The sequence below is a fragment of the Coccinella septempunctata genome, chromosome 8 (assembly GCF_907165205.1).
Source record: "Coccinella septempunctata chromosome 8, icCocSept1.1, whole genome shotgun sequence".
NCBI classification, from domain to species: Eukaryota; Metazoa; Arthropoda; class Insecta; order Coleoptera; family Coccinellidae; genus Coccinella; species Coccinella septempunctata.
Genome location: NC_058196.1, coordinates 20735686 through 20754886, shown reverse-complemented (window position 1 = coordinate 20754886; position 19201 = coordinate 20735686). Strand labels below are relative to the sequence as shown.

General features: G+C 35.2%; 1 protein-coding gene across 1 annotated transcript; it reads right to left on the bottom strand.

Annotated features, from left to right (window-relative positions):
• Positions 1-2412: 2412 nt before the first annotated feature.
• LOC123318361 lies at positions 2413-18088 on the bottom strand. The gene is made up of 5 exons (XM_044904970.1): positions 17932-18088; positions 16928-17788; positions 16161-16816; positions 4055-4088; positions 2413-3923 (listed from the first exon to the last, which is right to left on the bottom strand). Exons 1-5 carry the CDS (start codon positions 17944-17946, stop codon positions 2475-2477), a joined length of 3015 nt encoding a protein of 1004 aa, XP_044760905.1. The 5' UTR covers positions 17947-18088; the 3' UTR covers positions 2413-2474.
• Positions 18089-19201: the final 1113 nt, after the last annotated feature.

Genomic DNA, 19201 nt, shown 5'->3' with positions numbered 1-19201 from the left:
ATTGAATAAGAGTCCATCAATACCAAACTTTTTTCCAAAGATTATAGAGTTAAGAAACGTCCTCATATCTCTAGTAATAAAAACCGAGTACATTTGGGTCTGTGTTTCACGCACTGAGAAATTAGATGGTGAAATCGTACTGTCAAACTGTTAAATAACAGTTTTCTGTTTTATTGTTGAAAGGCGAAATTCGAATTTTATTCCTTGTATTGGATTCGAGATCAGATAAAAACATGCCTGAGCTACAAAACAAAACCAGGGCTTTGTTTTGTGATCAGGATGTTTTTTTCATGTAAGAATTGTTTTGAATCAATTAATATTATTGAAGTACTTTGTTAGATTTGCTATATTTTTATTCAAAATTCAAATATCAAAAATCATAAAAAATATGACAGAACGGGAGATTTTACAGGGTGCATTTAAAGGTGATGTTTCTTTAACAGAAGGTACAACTAGTGAGAATAATTTTGTCGAAATTTTCAACTTTGAAATCACCTGTATACAAATAAAACAGCTTTGAATATAGGATACAAAAGTAGGTACAAATTGAACTATTAAATATCAAAGTTGTTATTTCCATACAATGAATATACGATATATTTTGCATCGCAAGGAGTTGATTGTTGTTTTCATTTTTTGGATCTTTCTATCACTTCTGGGAAAAAAACTTGAAAGTACTCAGCAGAGTGTGAGAACTTCTTTCAGGTACACTCGAAGGAATATCTGAAAAAGGGGAAGTACTGGTAATATAATTTCATAACAAAATAATTAATTCAATATATTGAATAAATTATCTTATATAAGATAAATGAGTAATACATTCAATTATTTTTGTCACAGATATCTAGGATGACTTACCATCAGTATTTGACGTCACACTTTCGATCTGCTCGTTTTCCATCTCATGTCGCCCTTCCATGAATGGAATGCTTTCTGCATACGAAAAAGATATGCATTCAAAATATGATAAATGAGTAATGCATTCAGTTATGCATTGCAGATATCTAGGAAGACTTACCATCAGTATTCGATGTATCAGTTTCAAACTGCTCGCCCCCCATCGCATGTGGTTCGTTTGGTGGCCCTTTCATGCATGGTATGCTTCCTGCATACAGCAACTTATGTGGATAAAAAGTTTTTAATTGACTTGAAGTAAAATGTTCAAATGTGCAAATATCTCCATGAAATGGCAAATGGCCCTCGAATAAGTATTTTAACCAGTCTTCTTAGTATTTTAAAACACAACGGAAGCACCAGGTGGCGCTCACGTGAATTTAGTCGCTTCTTTTCCTATCTTCCCAACTCTATAATTTTTGCTTTTTTCCATCGGAGAAGAGGCTATGTTGCTCTGATGAGGCCTAATGAGACCGAAACCATGGTCAGCATCTGCTTTTCTTCGGTGGAGCGTACTCCATTTAGGGTCCTGACGATGGCAAATTGGCTAGTTCAAGTCATATCGTATCACTTTGTGATATTTATATCAGCGGGTGCTATGCATCTCATTTAAATCAGTTCATTATATCTATTGCCTTTCTCAGAAAATTGGTTGGTTTGCTATATTATTCAGAGGCGAATTGTGGTACATATTTTCTTTGATAGATTTTCAACAGCAGAAATTTATAAAGAAGAAATTATTATGCCTTCAATAGTTGAATTTGGATTAATGTTCCAAAAGTTATTTGAGAATAACTTGTTGAGACAAGATAGAGCAAGAGCACACATCTGCAGAAACCTCAGCTACTTTAAGGAATGTTTTTCAAGATCGGCCCATTATGGTATTGGCCACTTTAATTCAATATTCACATATAAAAAATGAAACAACTGAAAAATATAAATTTCGATAAAATTGTCGCGAATGGAACACCCTGTATACTCAAAAATACTTATGTGACCATATGTAAAGAGAAGAAATGAAATATCTTCTCGTAATGGTTATGGCGATGAAAATAACTAGGACCAACCTGTACAAAATCACAGTTGAATATTGAAATGCTTAAATATTTCATGTTTTGTTTTCTTTTCTTCATGAAGAAAGAAGGGAATATGAAAGGAGCAACTCATTCATTCAATGTATTGTCCCAACACTGTCTCTATCGGATATCTGAACTACCATAATGTCACTATTTTTTTTCTACTGTAATCATGAGAATCATGAGATTGTTCAACCTACTGTTGTTCGGTCTCAATGTGAAGTTCTCTTTTTCAAATTTATTGGTCTCTGCTTTTTTAAATTCGTTCATTCTCATCTTTAATATAGAATTCAAAAACTAGAGAATATATTTGCATGAGCCATATCCAAGATCTTAACTAAATTACTGATCTGTCGCTGAGGTCACTATTATGTTTCTACAGTGAATAAAATTAATTTTATCCAAAAATAGTTCAAAAGGATATATTGAAAAATAGAATAAGTACAATGAGAGTATCTACTTTTATTATTTCAATTGATTCCTAATAACATGATCTGATTTTATTTACAACTTCTTTTTTTCCTCAGAACCGGTCTTCTTCTTTTCTGTTTCCCTCTTGAAGGCGTACTTGGCATCAACGATGCTGGGCAAATCTCCATAGACTGACTCACCAACTGGAACCTGGTATGATCCTACCAACTGGGCTGGTTGGATTTGGTAAGATCCACTGGTGAATCCATTACCGAATGTGGCAGCGCTTCCGTATTGAGCATCGGCGATCTGTTGAGCGGCCAAAGCATTGGAAGCCTCAAAATGGGCAGCGGAGTTGGCAGCATCGATGTGGTGTTCTGGTGCGAGGATGGTGGCACCGTCAACCAACTGGTGGTGTTGAGTTCCATAAAGTCCTCCGTATTGGTGTTGAGCACCGTATACTCCGTCGTAGTGTACACCGTAGGTTGGGGCTACAGCGTAATCGACTTTGTGTACGTTGTAGATTTCTGGAACCTTGACAACGACTGGAGTTGGCACTTGCACTGGTACAGGCTTGGCAACCCTAACTGGGACGGGTTGTGGTTGTGGAACTGCGACTGGATGGGGAACCCTGATGTATACTGGTTTCTCTACAGGTACTCTCACGGTTTTTTCGACTGGTACCGGGTATGGTTTGTCTACTGGAACTGGTACGTTCACATGGAATGGTACTGGAACAGGGCTTGGAACTTTGACAGGGTAAGGCTTGTCAACAGGTACTGGAACATGTACGTTGTATGGTACAGGTACGGCCTTGGGAACTGGGACAGGGTATGGGTGAGCAACTGGTACGTGTCTGGTGACCTGGACTGGTACTGGGTAAGGTTGAGCGACTCCAACTTGCTTGGTGATGGTGTGGATGGTGTTGATGTGTTTGTGCTGGACGGTATCGACGTGATGTTGAGTGTCAACGTTGGAGATGTGTCCCTGGGAACCAGCCAAAGCATTTTCGTAACCATGGACGTAGTGCCCTTGGGAACCAGCCAAACCATTTCCAAAACCTTGCACGTAGGAAGTTGTGATTGGGGCGCTGTATCCGGAGATGAGAGCACCGTTGCCCAAACCATAAGATCCAGAAAGGTAGCCGTAGTTGTTCAATCCAGAGTTGAGACCGTAAACGTTGGACTTGTACAAACCAGCGTTACCAGCCAAGGTAGAGAATCCAGTGGATGAGGCAGAGTTTCCTTGTTGAGCACCGAAAGTGCTTGCTCCATGGAGAATGGAAGAACCATGGGCAGTTGAACCGAAACCTGTGGAGGCTCCTGATGATTTTGAGGAGAGACCGAAAGATCCAGAGTTAAGACCTTGACTTCCGAAGGTAGAGAAAGATCCAGATGAGAATCCACCCTGGCTACTTCCAAGGTTCAGTGAGGATGGAGTTGACGAAGAGGAGAAAGTGGTTTCCTTCAAAATATCAGCAACATTGTTGATACTTTCGGTTGGTTGTTCGGCTGCCACTACGGCGAAAACCAGAGCAAGGCACTGAAAGAAAAAAGAAATGAGTTGATGAAAATTTATACTTTTTATTTTTGTCGTTTGCAATCAGAGGAAAATTCTGAAATAAATCGATTTTCCACCAAATAATTCGTACTGTTGGAAGATGAGATACTTACAACTACTGCCCTCATTGTGTTCGTTTTAGTTGAACTTCAGAAAACGAATGATTTGGAACGGATATAGAACAACCTTTTATATTTTTCAGAATCTTTAGGGTGAAGGACAAATAAGATGGAACTGGTCTTCGAGTTCGTCCCAGGTTGGAATGTTAGCACATTTGTATAGTTGAATTAATTCAGGAAGACCAAATATTTATTCAAATTCTCGCTTAATGGCTCGGGTATCGCTTATACATTTGAAACTTCGCCAAATGTTCGGACAGAAAATTCGGAGATCGTTCGATTTATTGGATTGCAGATATAATTCATTAAGTATTAATTCTATAATTCCTTCGACTTCAGAATCGAGAAGTCAGAACTTTTGTCGGAATAGTGATACCATAAAAGTATTCGAAGAAACATGAATATACATTCAACTCAACGATCGTTTCTAATATAATTATTATTATTATTATTATTAAACCAGGTTACAGAGTTGAGGTACATTCATAATCTTTGAACTCTAACTTAGAAGAAATGAAAAAACCCAACTGTATAATTTTCATCCAGAGTGAAACTTCCCTCGTCTTGGAAAATGCCTTTCCCGAATTTATGGTATGTTGCAGATTCTGCATGGCCACAGAAAAATTGTATGACCAGTTCTCCAGATACAGGGTTTTAAAGATGAAAAATGAGGCTTTTGGTTGAGTATTTCTACAAATTTCGGAGACTAACAAAAGGCCTATGTATAATAGGAATACTACTAAAGGATTTCACAATGTCACAGTGATCTTTGATCTATTATACATGATTTTAGTGTTCAGGGATGAACAAAGTAAATTTCAATGATAGGTTCGCTTACTTACCTTAATTCTCAGAGATGAACTTTCCCAATCTTGATCGAGATTAATTAATATTTTATCAATGCAAAGTGATTCAATTTCAGGAGTTCGAATAGAGGAGATCATGTTATATGTGTACCTACATCGAACATTATTTGATGTTATTAATGTCACCAGTTATTTCGAAAAAATATTGGTTAATTTTCTTGAATGGTTGATTGAACATATGTTTAGAGAAGTCCGAAATATTGCAATCAATATCAGCAATATCTCACTTATCTTCTGGAGTGGTTCATATTTTCGTATATTAAAATCCAAAATCTTTCATATCATTCGTTGATTTCCAATGCTCTAGTAGCTTATTTTCTATTATATACTACGGTGAGATGAAAACCACTCTTCATTCCAGAAGGGGATTTTTTTTTAGCTCCTCAGTGGATTCTACGTAAAAAAGTGCCTATAGAAGGTTCAACTTTCAGATCTTCAGATCTGTAACTTCAGAAACAAAAAAGTTATGAGAACTTTTCGAAATTGTCGAAAACTCATTTTTTCTAATAACTCAAAAACGAAGGATCATAGGGAGCTACAGTTTTCACCATTCTTTGTTTCTCTGAAAAAGAGCTCGGAAATGTGTCATCCGTTTTGCTGTAGCTATTCTAGTTTCCGAAACCCCCGAAATCACTGAACATCAAATTTGGGACACCCTGTATACACGAAATGACTTTGCATCTTTCCCAACATCTAGAAAATTTAGATTCCACATATAACATATAACCTTCTTTCCAAACCACCCTATTCAAAAAATCAATGTTAATCCATTTCGATCAAGAGTTAGTGATCCAGGAGGAATTGAATCCTCATCTATGATCTCAGAGTGGTTGGTTTGAAATTAATTGAATTAAAATTCCCTTTTTTCGTTTCTGTTATAGAGCATAGAACAAAATATTGTAACGGATGAATATTATCGTGACATTGCAAAACCATTGAGGATTCGTATCCCCTCAATGCATAGGCGTTTGGACAATTCTCGAAATTGTAGAAAAGTCTGTACCGAAACCTTCACTTTCATATTCCACACCCTGTATGTTTTATCTCGAAAATTTGAAAAACAATTTTTTTGCCAATGAACATATTTGCCGGGAAGATTAAAATCTACAGCACACCAAAACTTCAAAACTGAAAAAAATGTTCCTGCAGTGCATTTTTATTCTGAAAAATAAACAAAGATAGGTACGTGTGTCCTCCATGAAGAATTTTTTCCAAAAATTTCAAGGCGTAATTCTTCAGCCAAAATTAAGAGGGGTTTTTCATGTAACTTTTTATTCCAAATTAATTGTTATGTATATTTATATTTTATTCAATATCGAAAAGTGTATATTTATCAAGAGTTAAGTTTACAAACAAAATATGCCAGAAATAGGAATATTCCTAATTAATATAAGTATCCCAAAATCCCAATAGAATATAGAATTCTGGATAAATAGCAATTTGTAAAAGCTGACCAGATGTCCTTGTCAAACAACTGCAAACTTTCAAGTTAGTCCGATTGACTCCTATAAAAGTGTCACATCTTCATACTTTTATTTAGTTCCATTGATCCATTGAACATGGCACCAGCTTCAATCGTGCTTTTTTTTTAAACTTGCACGTTGGGCCAGATTCTCATTTTCATAGGACTTTCTGCAAGTCATTCATTGGTCTTGAGCATTACAACTAACAACTACTGTCTTTGAGAATAATGCTGCTTTCATCTGTAAGCCAATCTGTAACTTTTCATACGCTTACAGGAAAATTGCAATTCTGGACGGTTTTTAGTGGTCTGTAGCTTACAGGAATCCGTAACTATTTACGATAAGTAGTTCAAAAGTGACACTGTCAATGAGATAGTGACAGAAACATTTCCAGAATTACATTATTTACGAATCTGTCAATCTGAAACTTATAGATCGATCGTACGCTACAGATTCGTAACTTACGAATGAAAAGCAGAATACAACCATTAATAAGATATATTTGCTGATAAACCATATGTTTGTTGTGATTGGAAAAATCACACTATTCACATAAAATTCACATAAAATATTTTTTTTCATAAGAGTCAGAAAAATTATGACTTTTCGATATTACACACATTTTGAAACACATTGATCTCAAAATGTAGTGCAAAAATTGTCTTTAATGAATTGTATGATCATATCTTGAATTCCCAATGAAACAGATTAAAATAAAAATAACACAAAATTAAATGTATTTTGAGATGACTTAATACCTTCAATGAGTGATTGATGTTTGTTAAGTGCAATCGAAAACATAAATTTCTCAATTACTAACCTACGCAAAAGAGACTTTCAAAAACATCATTAAATTCAAAATTGCATGATGCCATTGACCTCAAAATTTATAAATAAATAAAAAATTTAACTCGATAAGTTGAACCATTCTAACTATGAATCAGAAAGAGGTATATTAAAAACTACACCAATCACCAAATCATAATCAGCAATAAAAGTTAAATCCATCCACATGCATTGTGCTACAATAGAGCTGCTTGGTCGCAGTGGTAGGTTTGGTTTATCCGTCCAACACACCCAGCAATCAGTAATCCACATACATAACAAAATCCTCAAATATACACGAAAAGTTGCATGATTCTCAATACTCAAAAACTTGCATTCTTTTTTACTTTTTTAGGCTTCAGATTTTGTTTCGATTTAGGCAGCTTCAATTCTACTACCAGTATCATCAGCCGATCAATTAGGTTTGTTTCTGATATTTCCTCGGATATTTCGTTTAGATGGTGAATTATTTCTACCTATTTTTTGGATTAAAAAAGATTTTCAAAACGGTCAACAGAATGATGGCGAATTAAATGTTTGTGACAACGTGTAGGTATCTCGAAAACGAATGTCTGGAGAAAAAAATGTTGTTTTTTCATGAGGGCTTTACAGTTTTCCGTTGTGACACTTGTTTAAAAACAACCTGTATACTCCCATAATCGTTTCATTTATTTTCGAAGTCCTCTGCTGCTATGTTTCCTAAAAAAATAATTTCGATATCTACTAATAGTTTTACTTCGGTTATGACCATGCATGATCGATAATCTGAAGAATTTTGCGATGAAAAGTTTTATAGGGCACAAAATCGTCATAAACAACTCATAAACTCTTCTGAAACGACTACATAGGAGACCACGTCCCATGAACAATACTTGACCTGAGAGCTTCAAGCAAAATCACGAATTGGCAACTTTGAAACGGGTGTCTAATCTCCTAATTTGTTGAGCTGCTCCGAAACATATTTCAGTAATAGGAGGACGAAATCAACTATAAAATTATGATTTAGTGCTTTCGAACTGTGGCAGTTCGGTATAGAGTCGGATTCAAAGCTATGACTTTTATGTTTTCATTACATTATATATCGGCAGAATTTACATGATCAAAAAACTCAATTTGCATGAACTGTTCGATGTTTTTCAGGTGAAAGCAAAACAACAAAATCCCACTGGATGTGGTGATTAAACCAACGTTATCCGCTGGTAATTATTGGAATTAATTTTGATTCTTGCTGTTTATAGGTTCAATGACATTCTGGGATTGGGATTGTTTTTTGTGCTGAAGAATTTAAGGGAAAATAGCTGTCAACAAGTCGATGGCTTCTGCAATATATATGAAATAATGTAGTTTTGACGACCGAATAATCTAAATCTAACTAAACACTGGATGTATAAACCATTTCTTTTTTGTATCATATTCAAATACTAAAGTACACAGCCAAAATATCTATTAAGAAGAGTAATGCCTGCACTGTGAAACATCCTAAATATTACATCAAAGCTTTGTATAATAAAATGACTGTATTATCAGAAGGTTGTTAATCTGTTGTGCTTGGGATGTGATTTAGAAAAATAATTAAACAGCCCTGACACATTCAAATGATATACCTACCAAATTTTTACACAGTTCTTCATTCAATCCATAGGCTTCCAAGAAGCCATTTATCCATGAAAAAGAGTCATTTGTGATTATTTTTTGGAGACTGATTAGCTTCACTCAGATTTATGAGGTTGCTACCGTTGAAATTCATGGAAGAATTTATGTTATTTCTTCAATTATGTAAAGGTATTTGCTTAAATGGTCCGTCAAAAGACTTTTTTATGGTCGACTTCCAATTTTATTACCTAGAAAGGTTGAGGAATTTCACTACCTGCACTTTCAAATATTAGCAAACTCTTGTCTCTGTCTCCTGTCTTATATGACTGATAATATCGATTATTAGCAACACTATCCAGTGTCCTTCTTGACGAATTATTTGGATACACATAGTTGTTCAGCATGGATTCTTGGCCATAAGGAGAAGAAGCTCAAATTGTGGATGATGTTTCGACTCGGAATGCTGTTTCACATTCGATACCTGCTCTGCTTGTTTAACTGAGGAAATGATGAAATCATCTTTTAAATGGGGAAAACTTTATAGGAGATCACATCAGCAGCATATTCACACTTTCTGGACGACACTTTGTGTCTTCTACAAAATGATTAACTGCTTTGTTTGTCACATGGGATTATTTTCTGGCGATATTTGAAAATTAACAGAACTGTTTGATTCTTTTTCCAAGCGAAAAAAGTACAATTACAAAAAAGTAATATTTTCATAACGACTACAAAAACAATTATTTTGAAGACTATGGGTATTTTTCCTTCAATAATGAACATAAGTTTTTTGAATTTCTTTCTCGTTTTTTCAATTTTCTTCTGAATAACTCTCTATGGGAGATGATTCCCCAACATAAGGGTCCTGTAGCGTTCCTCGAACAACTGAAGAACAGAAGAATCATCACTGGACTTGGTCGATAGACCCTCCCAGTCAAAAGCAAGATTTGGCTATTATTAGTTTGAGTACTGAAGGCATTTCTAACGACGAGGGTGATCCTCCACCAAGATCAGCAGAAGATTTTTGACGTAGAAATGATATTCCTCCTAGTGCAATTGAAGGACAAGTTATGTACCTATGATTATTTATTTCTTTCTTCATTCATCATCAAGTCTTTGAATAAGTTTTGATGAAAGCTTTATTATTAATTTTTTTCCTCGTTTTCTGCTCTGTTTCTTTGTTTCAGATATTATTTCAAAATGGAAAGAGGGTAAAGAAATTTTTATATCAATAGAAAAGAAGCCTTTCAGTATTAAAAGCTTATTCTGTAAACAAATTTGTCATCACTACACTAAACACGAGGAGACAGGGTTTTTTTACTGAGGTTTTTCCCTAAGCTCTTGTATCATACTCCAAATGGTATGGTACCCCGTTACACTAACCTTTGCTTAAACTCATACATATGCTATATTGTTTGATAACCAAAAATGTATTGCGTACGTTCAAAAGAATATGTATATATAAAATGAAATCTAGGCGGATGAAAAAATTTTTGTTGTGAAGGTGTCACCTCAAAGCCTTGATCTTTCTGGTCATCGAAATATCTTCGAATTCTTCGTTATACCCAAATAGATCATCTTATTTTTCATTTATTCTATAATATATACTTTATCGAGTCCATCCGAATCCTGTCCAATTATCAAAATGTCACGGCAGAATCCCAGGAATAAATCTAAAAGTGCATTCTTGATGACGGGAACGAGGCAGTCAGATAAACACAAATCTAAATTTTGATGTTTCAATATCGAGAATTATGTAGATGCTTCGGTCTGGTGATATAATTCCTTCATTAATTGAGGTCAACAAATGTAAAGTAAATCAATAAAAATGGTTCCATCCTTCACGATATCCGGCATTCACCAATTTATGTTCTTCGAAATCATTCTGTTTCAATATCTTCCATAATGAAAACTATACCAATCGACTGAAAATACATTAGTCATTGGGTGAATCTATTACCATTTTTCAAAAAAGGTATTCAAGTGTACCTCGGACGTTTTCGTAATGAAATCCACATTTTAAAACAAAAATGGTTGAAAAAACTCACTAAGAACCCTCAGATTTGAAAATCTATCTAGGAATTCCGTTTGGAAGCATCGTTCCGAATCAATCAAAAAAATTCTTAGAAATTTAAATCTCTTGATATTTATTATTTAATATTTCTTGGTTGAAGGAAAGTATAGATGTGTCTTGATTTATTTTATTTACATATTAGAAAAAATAATTTGTTTTTTTTTCTAAGGAAGTTGAACACTTGAAAATGCAGAGGCCAATGGTTGTTAGTATTTTTTGGTATTTATATAACCTCCGACATGAGATCCTGGTTGTTGAGCTGAGCATGGTTCTAAGTGTTCTTTCCTGTAAAGCGAATATTTCGTGTATATCCGATCTATTTCCCATGCATTAAATCCGTAAGACAGTTTGCGACTGTCAATTAGCAAAATATACTATTCTCAATAATTCTAAATCCAAATGGTATACAGAATAAGGAATTTAGCTTTCCCTATTATGGATTAGGTATGTTCTCACTTGATAACACCAGTTGCAATCGATAGTGATGACTAAGAATTTCGTTTGTCTGCATTTTAGATTTATTCACGCTGAAAATTGAAACATTCTGTATTTTTTTATTTTTAAATTAGATGTGCCAACAATGACACACTCTGTTTTTAACAATAATATTAGAAATGTTCGTAAATGTATCGATTTTAATCCTTTCTGAAATATCAGGTGCTGATATCAGAAAAAAATACAGCTTATTATTTAATTTATGATAACATGTGTTCAATAAAGGGAAAAGTATGTTTTGTTTATTTATTCATTTCTGGTCATACGGGGTGAGTCATTGATTCATACACATATTCTAACAGTAGATTCTTGAGGTCAAAAGAAACACTTTTTGATATGCCATTTTTTCCGATTTGGCCCTTACAAAAAGATTAACATTAAGTTTTGATACTGAGCTATGCCACGCCTGAAAAAACAAAATTACCTTCATAATAACTAGCTAAATCTGTAACAGAGTTGCATTAGGTCAAAGTACCCAATTTTTCGAATCTCACAGATATTTTTTATTTTTTAACATCAAATTATACTCGAAAACAGCGCATTATACGAGAAACTGTGAAGAATAGATACTTTTATTTTCCAAAACGTTCAAATATTAGATGGCGTCCAACTTAGTTTGCAAAGGTTGGGTTCTTTGAGTTATTGGTGTTTTTATGGTGTTTTATGGTCATAATGAGAAAATGGAAGACGTGGGGGTGATAGGTATCTTGTGTTCGAAAAAAATTTATATAATAAACGAAAAACTATATTCTGAAATTCTTGAAAATTATTTTTGGATTCTTCTAAACTCTTAGGTTCTTGAGTTTGGGCGGTTCAACTGTTTTTTTCCCTGTTATTGAAATCTTCGAAAATTTCTCGTTTCAGTTCTCGGAGCGTCGAATTTTCGTTTGGACACCCTATATAGTTAGATAGTGTATGCAGTTTTTATGTATTTATCCATTGGAAACCTCGGGCGATGTGGGTTGGAAATATTAAAAATAGAATTGGTTAAATGGACATCCTCCAGCGTGTCCGGTGTCATAACAAATACCATTTATATCCCACATGTCTCTGACAGGCACTTAACTGGTTGTTTCAGAAAGAACTTGTAGAGAATTTCATGATATGTAACTTTTAAGATCAATGCAAAAAAGATATGATGCTCATGGAGAGAGATATACCGGGTGAGTTTGACTTGTAAGTACATATATTTCAACAGAAGATTCCTTAGGTCAAAATGAATACTTCCCTTACCATCAGCTGTTGGAAATCTACAGAAAAATGTTATTTTCAGTTGAAAATCGAGAAAAGAATATTCTTTTATTATCACCAACGAAATTGCACTAACTCCTTTATTGTACCTAATGTACCAACATCAGCTGGATGTATCTACAAAGCCTGGAAAAGACATGAGATCTCCAAACATCCCTTCACCTATGGCAAAGAAAACTATTGGTTTGAAATCACATACCTACCTGGCACCTTTACCATACAATATACTCCCAAAGAACATTAAAGAAATCAAGACAAAACCAACATACAATAGGAACATAAAAAAATGGATTCGAAGCAAACCATCATCATTCTGGTATACGTTCACTAATAGAAATAACTTCATTTAATATTTACCGTTTCAAATGTGTGATAATTAATTTAATTAAGCATTGTAATTTCGTTAGTTTTTTTCTCTTCTTACTTGTGTGCACACAATTCTTTTGTAAACTTTTTTTTATATGTACTGCCCACGTACAATTTTTGAACTTTTGTGGGAAACTAAATGTTTGTTTATACTAATTGTTCACTGTGATATTTTTTTTTCTTTTGGGAAAAATAAATAAACATTGATTGATTGTATTATAAATACTATTTCCTTGTCCAAATGCCATGGAAATGTGATTATGTTTTTTTTTTAATATTTGGAAGCTTATTACGAAGGTTAAAATGGTAGGTACTAAAAGCTGGGATAAGAGTATTTCCTTTTTCCTCAAAAATCTACTGTTGAAATATATATATAAGTCAAAGACTAATCCTGTATATTTAAAATAAACTCATTTTGAAATTTTTTTTTCATGTTTTGGTTTGAGCAAAAAGTCGTATTATAGTTTTTAGTTTATTCTCGAATCATTTTCTCAGAAAAAAATCTAACAATCTCGAGAAAAATGGGTGTCAGGTTTTCAGGACTCATAGCTCATTATGAAAACTTAAAATGGCTATATCTTTTTATCTAGGCTGAATTGGAAAAAAATTGTGAAGTGAAGATAAGTATTTCTTTTGACCTGAAAAACCTATTGTTCAAAATATATGTCCCATACACATATTAATATAAAGTAATAAGTCTATGATATGTCCATGTCAGAGACTTACCCTGTGAAAAAAAAATACAGGTAAAAAATCATGTACTTATAATATATAAGCATAAGATATCCTACCCAAATCGAACAATCACCATGCTTAAGAGAAAACGAATCAAAATTTGGTCTCCCTGTTATATGTTGCTCTCCCCAAAAGTATGTATATAGGTATTCTTACAGAGGTCACCTTTTATCTTTTTTCAGGCCGTTCACAGCTCTGAAAGTGTTTAAGTGCGTGAGAATATTTGTAATGGGTTTGATTAAAACAAACTTGAGTCATTCCCAAAAGCGAAATAAACTTTTCTTCCTCCTTCTACACGGTGCGTTTATATCGGGCGCTCGTAACTTTTTATTTATGGCTCCATAAAGTTAAAGCCGAGTTTTTCGCTCGTATGATGAATATCATCAATTTGAATACGGAATTGAGTTGAATGAATTTAAATCGATTCCCTGTGAAACTCTTATTATTCATTGTTTTGCTGAAGTGGAGAATTACGTAAAAACGTACTAACCCCTGGCGTAACCAGCTTGGGAAGCTCAGTGTAGTTTTATGCCAGCTAGCCAGCTTGAAAATTATTTAAGTGTAAGTCCTTCTCGTTTATTTAAGCGTCTGGGGAGGGTTATTGAGAATTCTGGGCCGGCCTTGACCACCTTGACCACTATCAATGTATGCCCATGGTACTTGCAGAAATATTTCCCACTTTATAAGTAAAAATTATTTTACTTCTTTAAAAGAGGACTCGATTGATTTTTTTGTAAATTATATACCGATAAATGATTACAATAAATTTTCAAACTAAAGCCATCCAGCATATAGTATTTTAGAGTGTACTATTGATTCACAGCAATTGTAGGAAGATTTATTTTTGTTGCATCTAATGAGAATATGAATTTTTTGTGGCAGACGTTTTGGCCGTTTCTAAATGATTGACAGACGCCAGTTTTGAAGAAGAAAAAAGTGAAATTTCAAACCACTTCAGAAAGGCTCCATCAAACTTTCAAAATACACTGACACTTGCAAAGTGAATGATCGCTAAAAAGTCGAAAAACCATTTCAGGAAAACTTAAATTTTGTAATAGCAATATCCCAAAATTTTCGAGAAACTTCCAGCCTTACCGAAATTGTTTCATGATTATTTTGCGATTGTATACGAGGATGTATCGATATCTAGTTAGCCTACAACAGTTCCATGCATAAAAAGAATATTGCGTTACCATAGCAACGAACAATAACTCATTAGAAGTGTCAGTGTGAAGTTTCAGGTCAAAAAAGTGAACCAGAGTTACGCAATAAAATAAAAAGAAGAAGATGTCCACCGAAATTGTTAAAATCGAAAAATTGGAGTATCGAGCCATCATAAGGTACCTGTATTTAAAAGGGTTAAAGGCTAAGCAGATTTACGAAGATATGCTTAATACCCTTGGTGATCAATGTCCTTCGTATGCATCGCGTTCGATCTGTGCTCGATTTGAAAAAGATGTAGATTTCTTAAACCGAATTGTTACTATGAATGAGACTTTTCTACGATCCAGAAACAAAGCAACAATCGATAGAATGGTGACACTCTGGTTCTCCAACCAAGACCTAAGAAGTTTCGTGTCCAAAAATCTGCTGGGACAGTTCTTGTTTTTTGGGATTGCCATGGAGTAATCATTGATTTTCTGGATAAGGGTAGAACAATAATCGGAGATTACTATTCGACATTACTGACCACTCTACAGGAAAAAATTAAAGAGAAAACACGGGAAAAGCTATCCAAAGGTGTTTTGTTTTTCCAGGACAACGCCCCTGCACACAAATCTTATGTTGCCATGCAAAAAATTCGTGATTAAGGGTTTGAATTAGTAGAACACCCCCCTTATTCACCAGATTTGGCTCCATCCGACTATCATCTATTTCCTCAACTGAAAAAAAGTTTAAAGGGTCGTAAATTTTCTTCCAATGAGGAGGTAATAAAAGTTGTGGAGGTCTGGTTTGCAAAGCAAGATGAAACATGTTTTTTTTGAAAGGTCTATAGAGACGTTCCAGGTTCGCTGTAATAAATTTATCCAATCAAGTGGAGAATATGTTGAGTAATAAAATATTTTGACATTGAAATTTTGCTAAGAATTTTTCAATATATCCTCGTATATAAGAACCATTATCTTGATCAAGCACTGGTAATGGAGTTGTGATGTAGGCAGCATAATTAAATGTAGCGTAGGATACACGCTCCTCACCCTGCTTAGAGGTTCACTTTTAGACATCTACCATAATGTATTCATAGGATTCATTTGCGAATTTTCGCCATTCAGTAGTTTTTTTGATTAATTCATGCAATTAATGCATAATTCATGTTTAGTTGACCAGATATTCCCTCTCTGAAGAATTATAAAAATTCAAACAAAACGTAATATTCACAGTATTTTATTTTACAAAATTTATCACAAAATAAACCATATCATGCACTTTACTTCTTCTTCAAGTATTCGGAAGTGTATGACTTCAATCCGTTGTATCCACCATATACGGATGGGACGTAAGATTTCAATCCACTGTAAGCTCCGTAGACGGATGGGGTGTAGGATTTCAATCCAGAGTAGGTGCCGTAGACGCTTGGGCCGTAGGTTTTCAATGTACTGTATCCACCGTATACGCTTGGGCTGTAGGTTTTCAAGGTGTTGTATCCACTGTATACGCTTGGGCTGTAGGTTTTCAAGCTGCTGTATCCACCATATACACTTGGGACGTATGATTTAAGAAGACCGTATTTGTTGTCGTAGCTGCTTCTCAAGTAGTTCAAAGGTTGGGCGTTGATGTATTGCTTCTCAGCAGTCAAGTATTTGCCCTGGATGTAGCTGCCGGGGAAGTTGTACAGCTGGGAGTATTGGGAGTCCAATACCTCGTGGGAGTATGGTCCAGCGTATACGGATCCAGAGGTGTAGGCAGATGGAACATATGAGGCGGAGTGGATTCCGTTAAGACCAGTGCTGTAGACACCAAGACCGTTCAAGCCAGTGGTGTAGGAAGTTGGGTGAACAGCGGTGTAAGTAGCTGGCTGAATGGTGCTGAAAGTCCTGATGGAAGGTTGGACGTAGTGGGTAGATTTGGTTACATGAACTTGAGGTTCCTGAAACGGTTAATAGCTCTTAGTGAGTTTGTCATTTGTAAAACTGGATTTCCAAATAAGTTGGAATAAATTGAGTTGATTGAAGAGGTTATTCCCGAAGATTTAACTTACCTTCACGACAACAGGGTGTGGTACGCTCACAGGTACTGGGTGTGGTACTTCAACTGGGTATGGAGCTGGAACGGGTACGCTGTACTGGACGGGGTATTTGACGTAGATTGGTTTCTCAACAGGTACAGGTACGGTCCTGGTTACGGTAACGGGGTATGGTCTTGGGATCTCAACTGGTACCTTAACTGGAACCTGGACGGGCACAGGTTGGGCAACTTTGACAGCGTATGGCCTGGGTACTTCAACTGGTACTTCAACTTTGACAGGTACTGGTACTGGTTTTGGGACATCAACAGGGTAGGGCTGGGGAATGCTCACTGGTTTGGTTACTTCGACTGGGTAGGGTTGTGGTACTGGTACAGGAACTTGTTGTGTGATAGTTCTGACCTGGACGTTTTGGGTGGAACCACCTTCCTTGATGGGTCCCTGGAATACTTGTGGGGTTCCGTAGGTGGTTCCGTAGTTGGTTCCGTAGCTAGCACCGTAAGAAGCACCAAGACCGGCGGATGCAATGCTGGAGTATGCTGATGGGATACCATAGCTTGCGCCAAGAAGGGAGGACTGAGCTAGTCCATTGATTCCGTACAAACCAGCCAAGTTGGAGGAGATTCCAGATCCATAGCTGGAGTACACAGATGGAGATCCATAACCGTAGATGTTGGAGTAGGCTAGGTTTGGTGAGTATCCGCTGTAGATGCGTTGGAGGTTGTTGGAGTATTCAAGACTGTGGGGGATGGAGGTGTAGGAAAGTTTCGATTCGATACCATTGGGCAAGAAGGGAGCGTATCTCTTGAACTTGCCGTTCGTCTTTGGTTCGTTCTCGGCGGCTGCGAGAGCAACGCAAAGGGCGATAGTGATACACTGTGAAAAAAAAATTGGTCAACATCTATCAATGATTCATCATTATAAGTATAAGATATTTATGAACTTCAATAAATAATTTCATACTACCAGATAGTTTTAATCTGATGGAAGATTCAATAAAGGATTTATTGTTTACTTACCGCGAAAACCTTCATGTTAATGTCTATCACACGAAAGGTATGAATCGAATGATATCTTCGGAAAAGATTTACCTTTTTATATTGTCTTCCAGAATCGAGACGACCAATTCTGAAGGACGATTTTAAAATCAAGTTGACCGGCCGGTGAGTTCGGCCAGTAGAATTTTGTGGTTACAAGTTCAACTTAATTTTATTATAAGTTATGCAGCCTTGACGACAGTTCTTCTTCAGATTTTAATATGTCAGTGTGGGATATCGAACTATTTTTCTCGTTTGTGTATTTTAGATACGATATGGAAATGCGATAGACTGATCTAATAAACATTTGATCTTAACGATGACTTTGATGATGGAGCGCTTTGTGTATTTTTCCATGCATCCTTCTATTCCTTCTAGTAGACGAATTTGTGATATATAATTGTTTTTGTTCTTAAAAATGTCACCCCAATCTGACTATTACTTTAAGAATGGGATTTTTATTTTTTATGACCAAGTATACAGGGTGAGTCTTCGACTCGTGCAAATATTTCAACAATAGATTCTTGAGACCAAAAGAAACACTTTTTGGCTTACTATTTTTTCCGAATCGGTTCGTTTTGAAATATACAGGCTGTTGAAACTATGAAAAAAAGTTATTTTCAGTTCTCTATCTCACAAACGGTTTTATCGAATGAAATGATTTTCGGAATGAATATTTTCATTTAATTGATAAATCTTTTACGAATACAAGATATCTTCCAGTTTTCTCATTATGACCATAATTTACTCTAAGAATACCAAAAATTTAAAGAACCCAATTCTTGAAAATAAGTTGCACGCTATATCTAATGAATATTTAAAAGTTTTGTGAAATAGGGGTATTCTTCATATTTTCCCGTATAATACGCAGTTTTCGAGTGATTCGATGTTCAAAAATGAAAAAGTATCTGTCTTTCGAAAAGAGAGCATTTCCAGATAATTCTGAGGCTTTTGTTTTGCAGAATATGCCATTAATTTTTTTTTTACTCGATCCTCACAATCCCTAGGAAACCCGTTCCGTATAAGTCGAATTTTAAGATATAATAATTCCGCGGCTCTTATGAGCCTTCAAAAATGACTAACTAGATGAAGTTCAATAATACTAGAGATCTTTTCGAAATCCTTTTGGACGCAACCACTCAGTATCAGATATGGTCCTTCAACTACTAATTGGTAAAAAATAACTAATTGAGTATTCCCAACCAGGCCATTTCGTTTGTGGAATCTATCAAAGTAGAAAGTCACCTGTTCT

Excerpts from the sequence above, each read along its gene's own strand:
- LOC123318361 (XM_044904970.1), bottom strand. Across the intron at positions 16,817-16,927 it reads CACACCCTGTTGTCGTGAAG|GAACCTCAAGTTCATGTAAC; the intron begins GTAAGTTAAATC and ends TAACCGTTTCAG. Across the intron at positions 4,089-16,160 it reads TCCGAATACTTGAAGAAGAA|TTCAACTAAAACGAACACAA; the intron begins GTAAAGTGCATG and ends CGTTTTCTGAAG.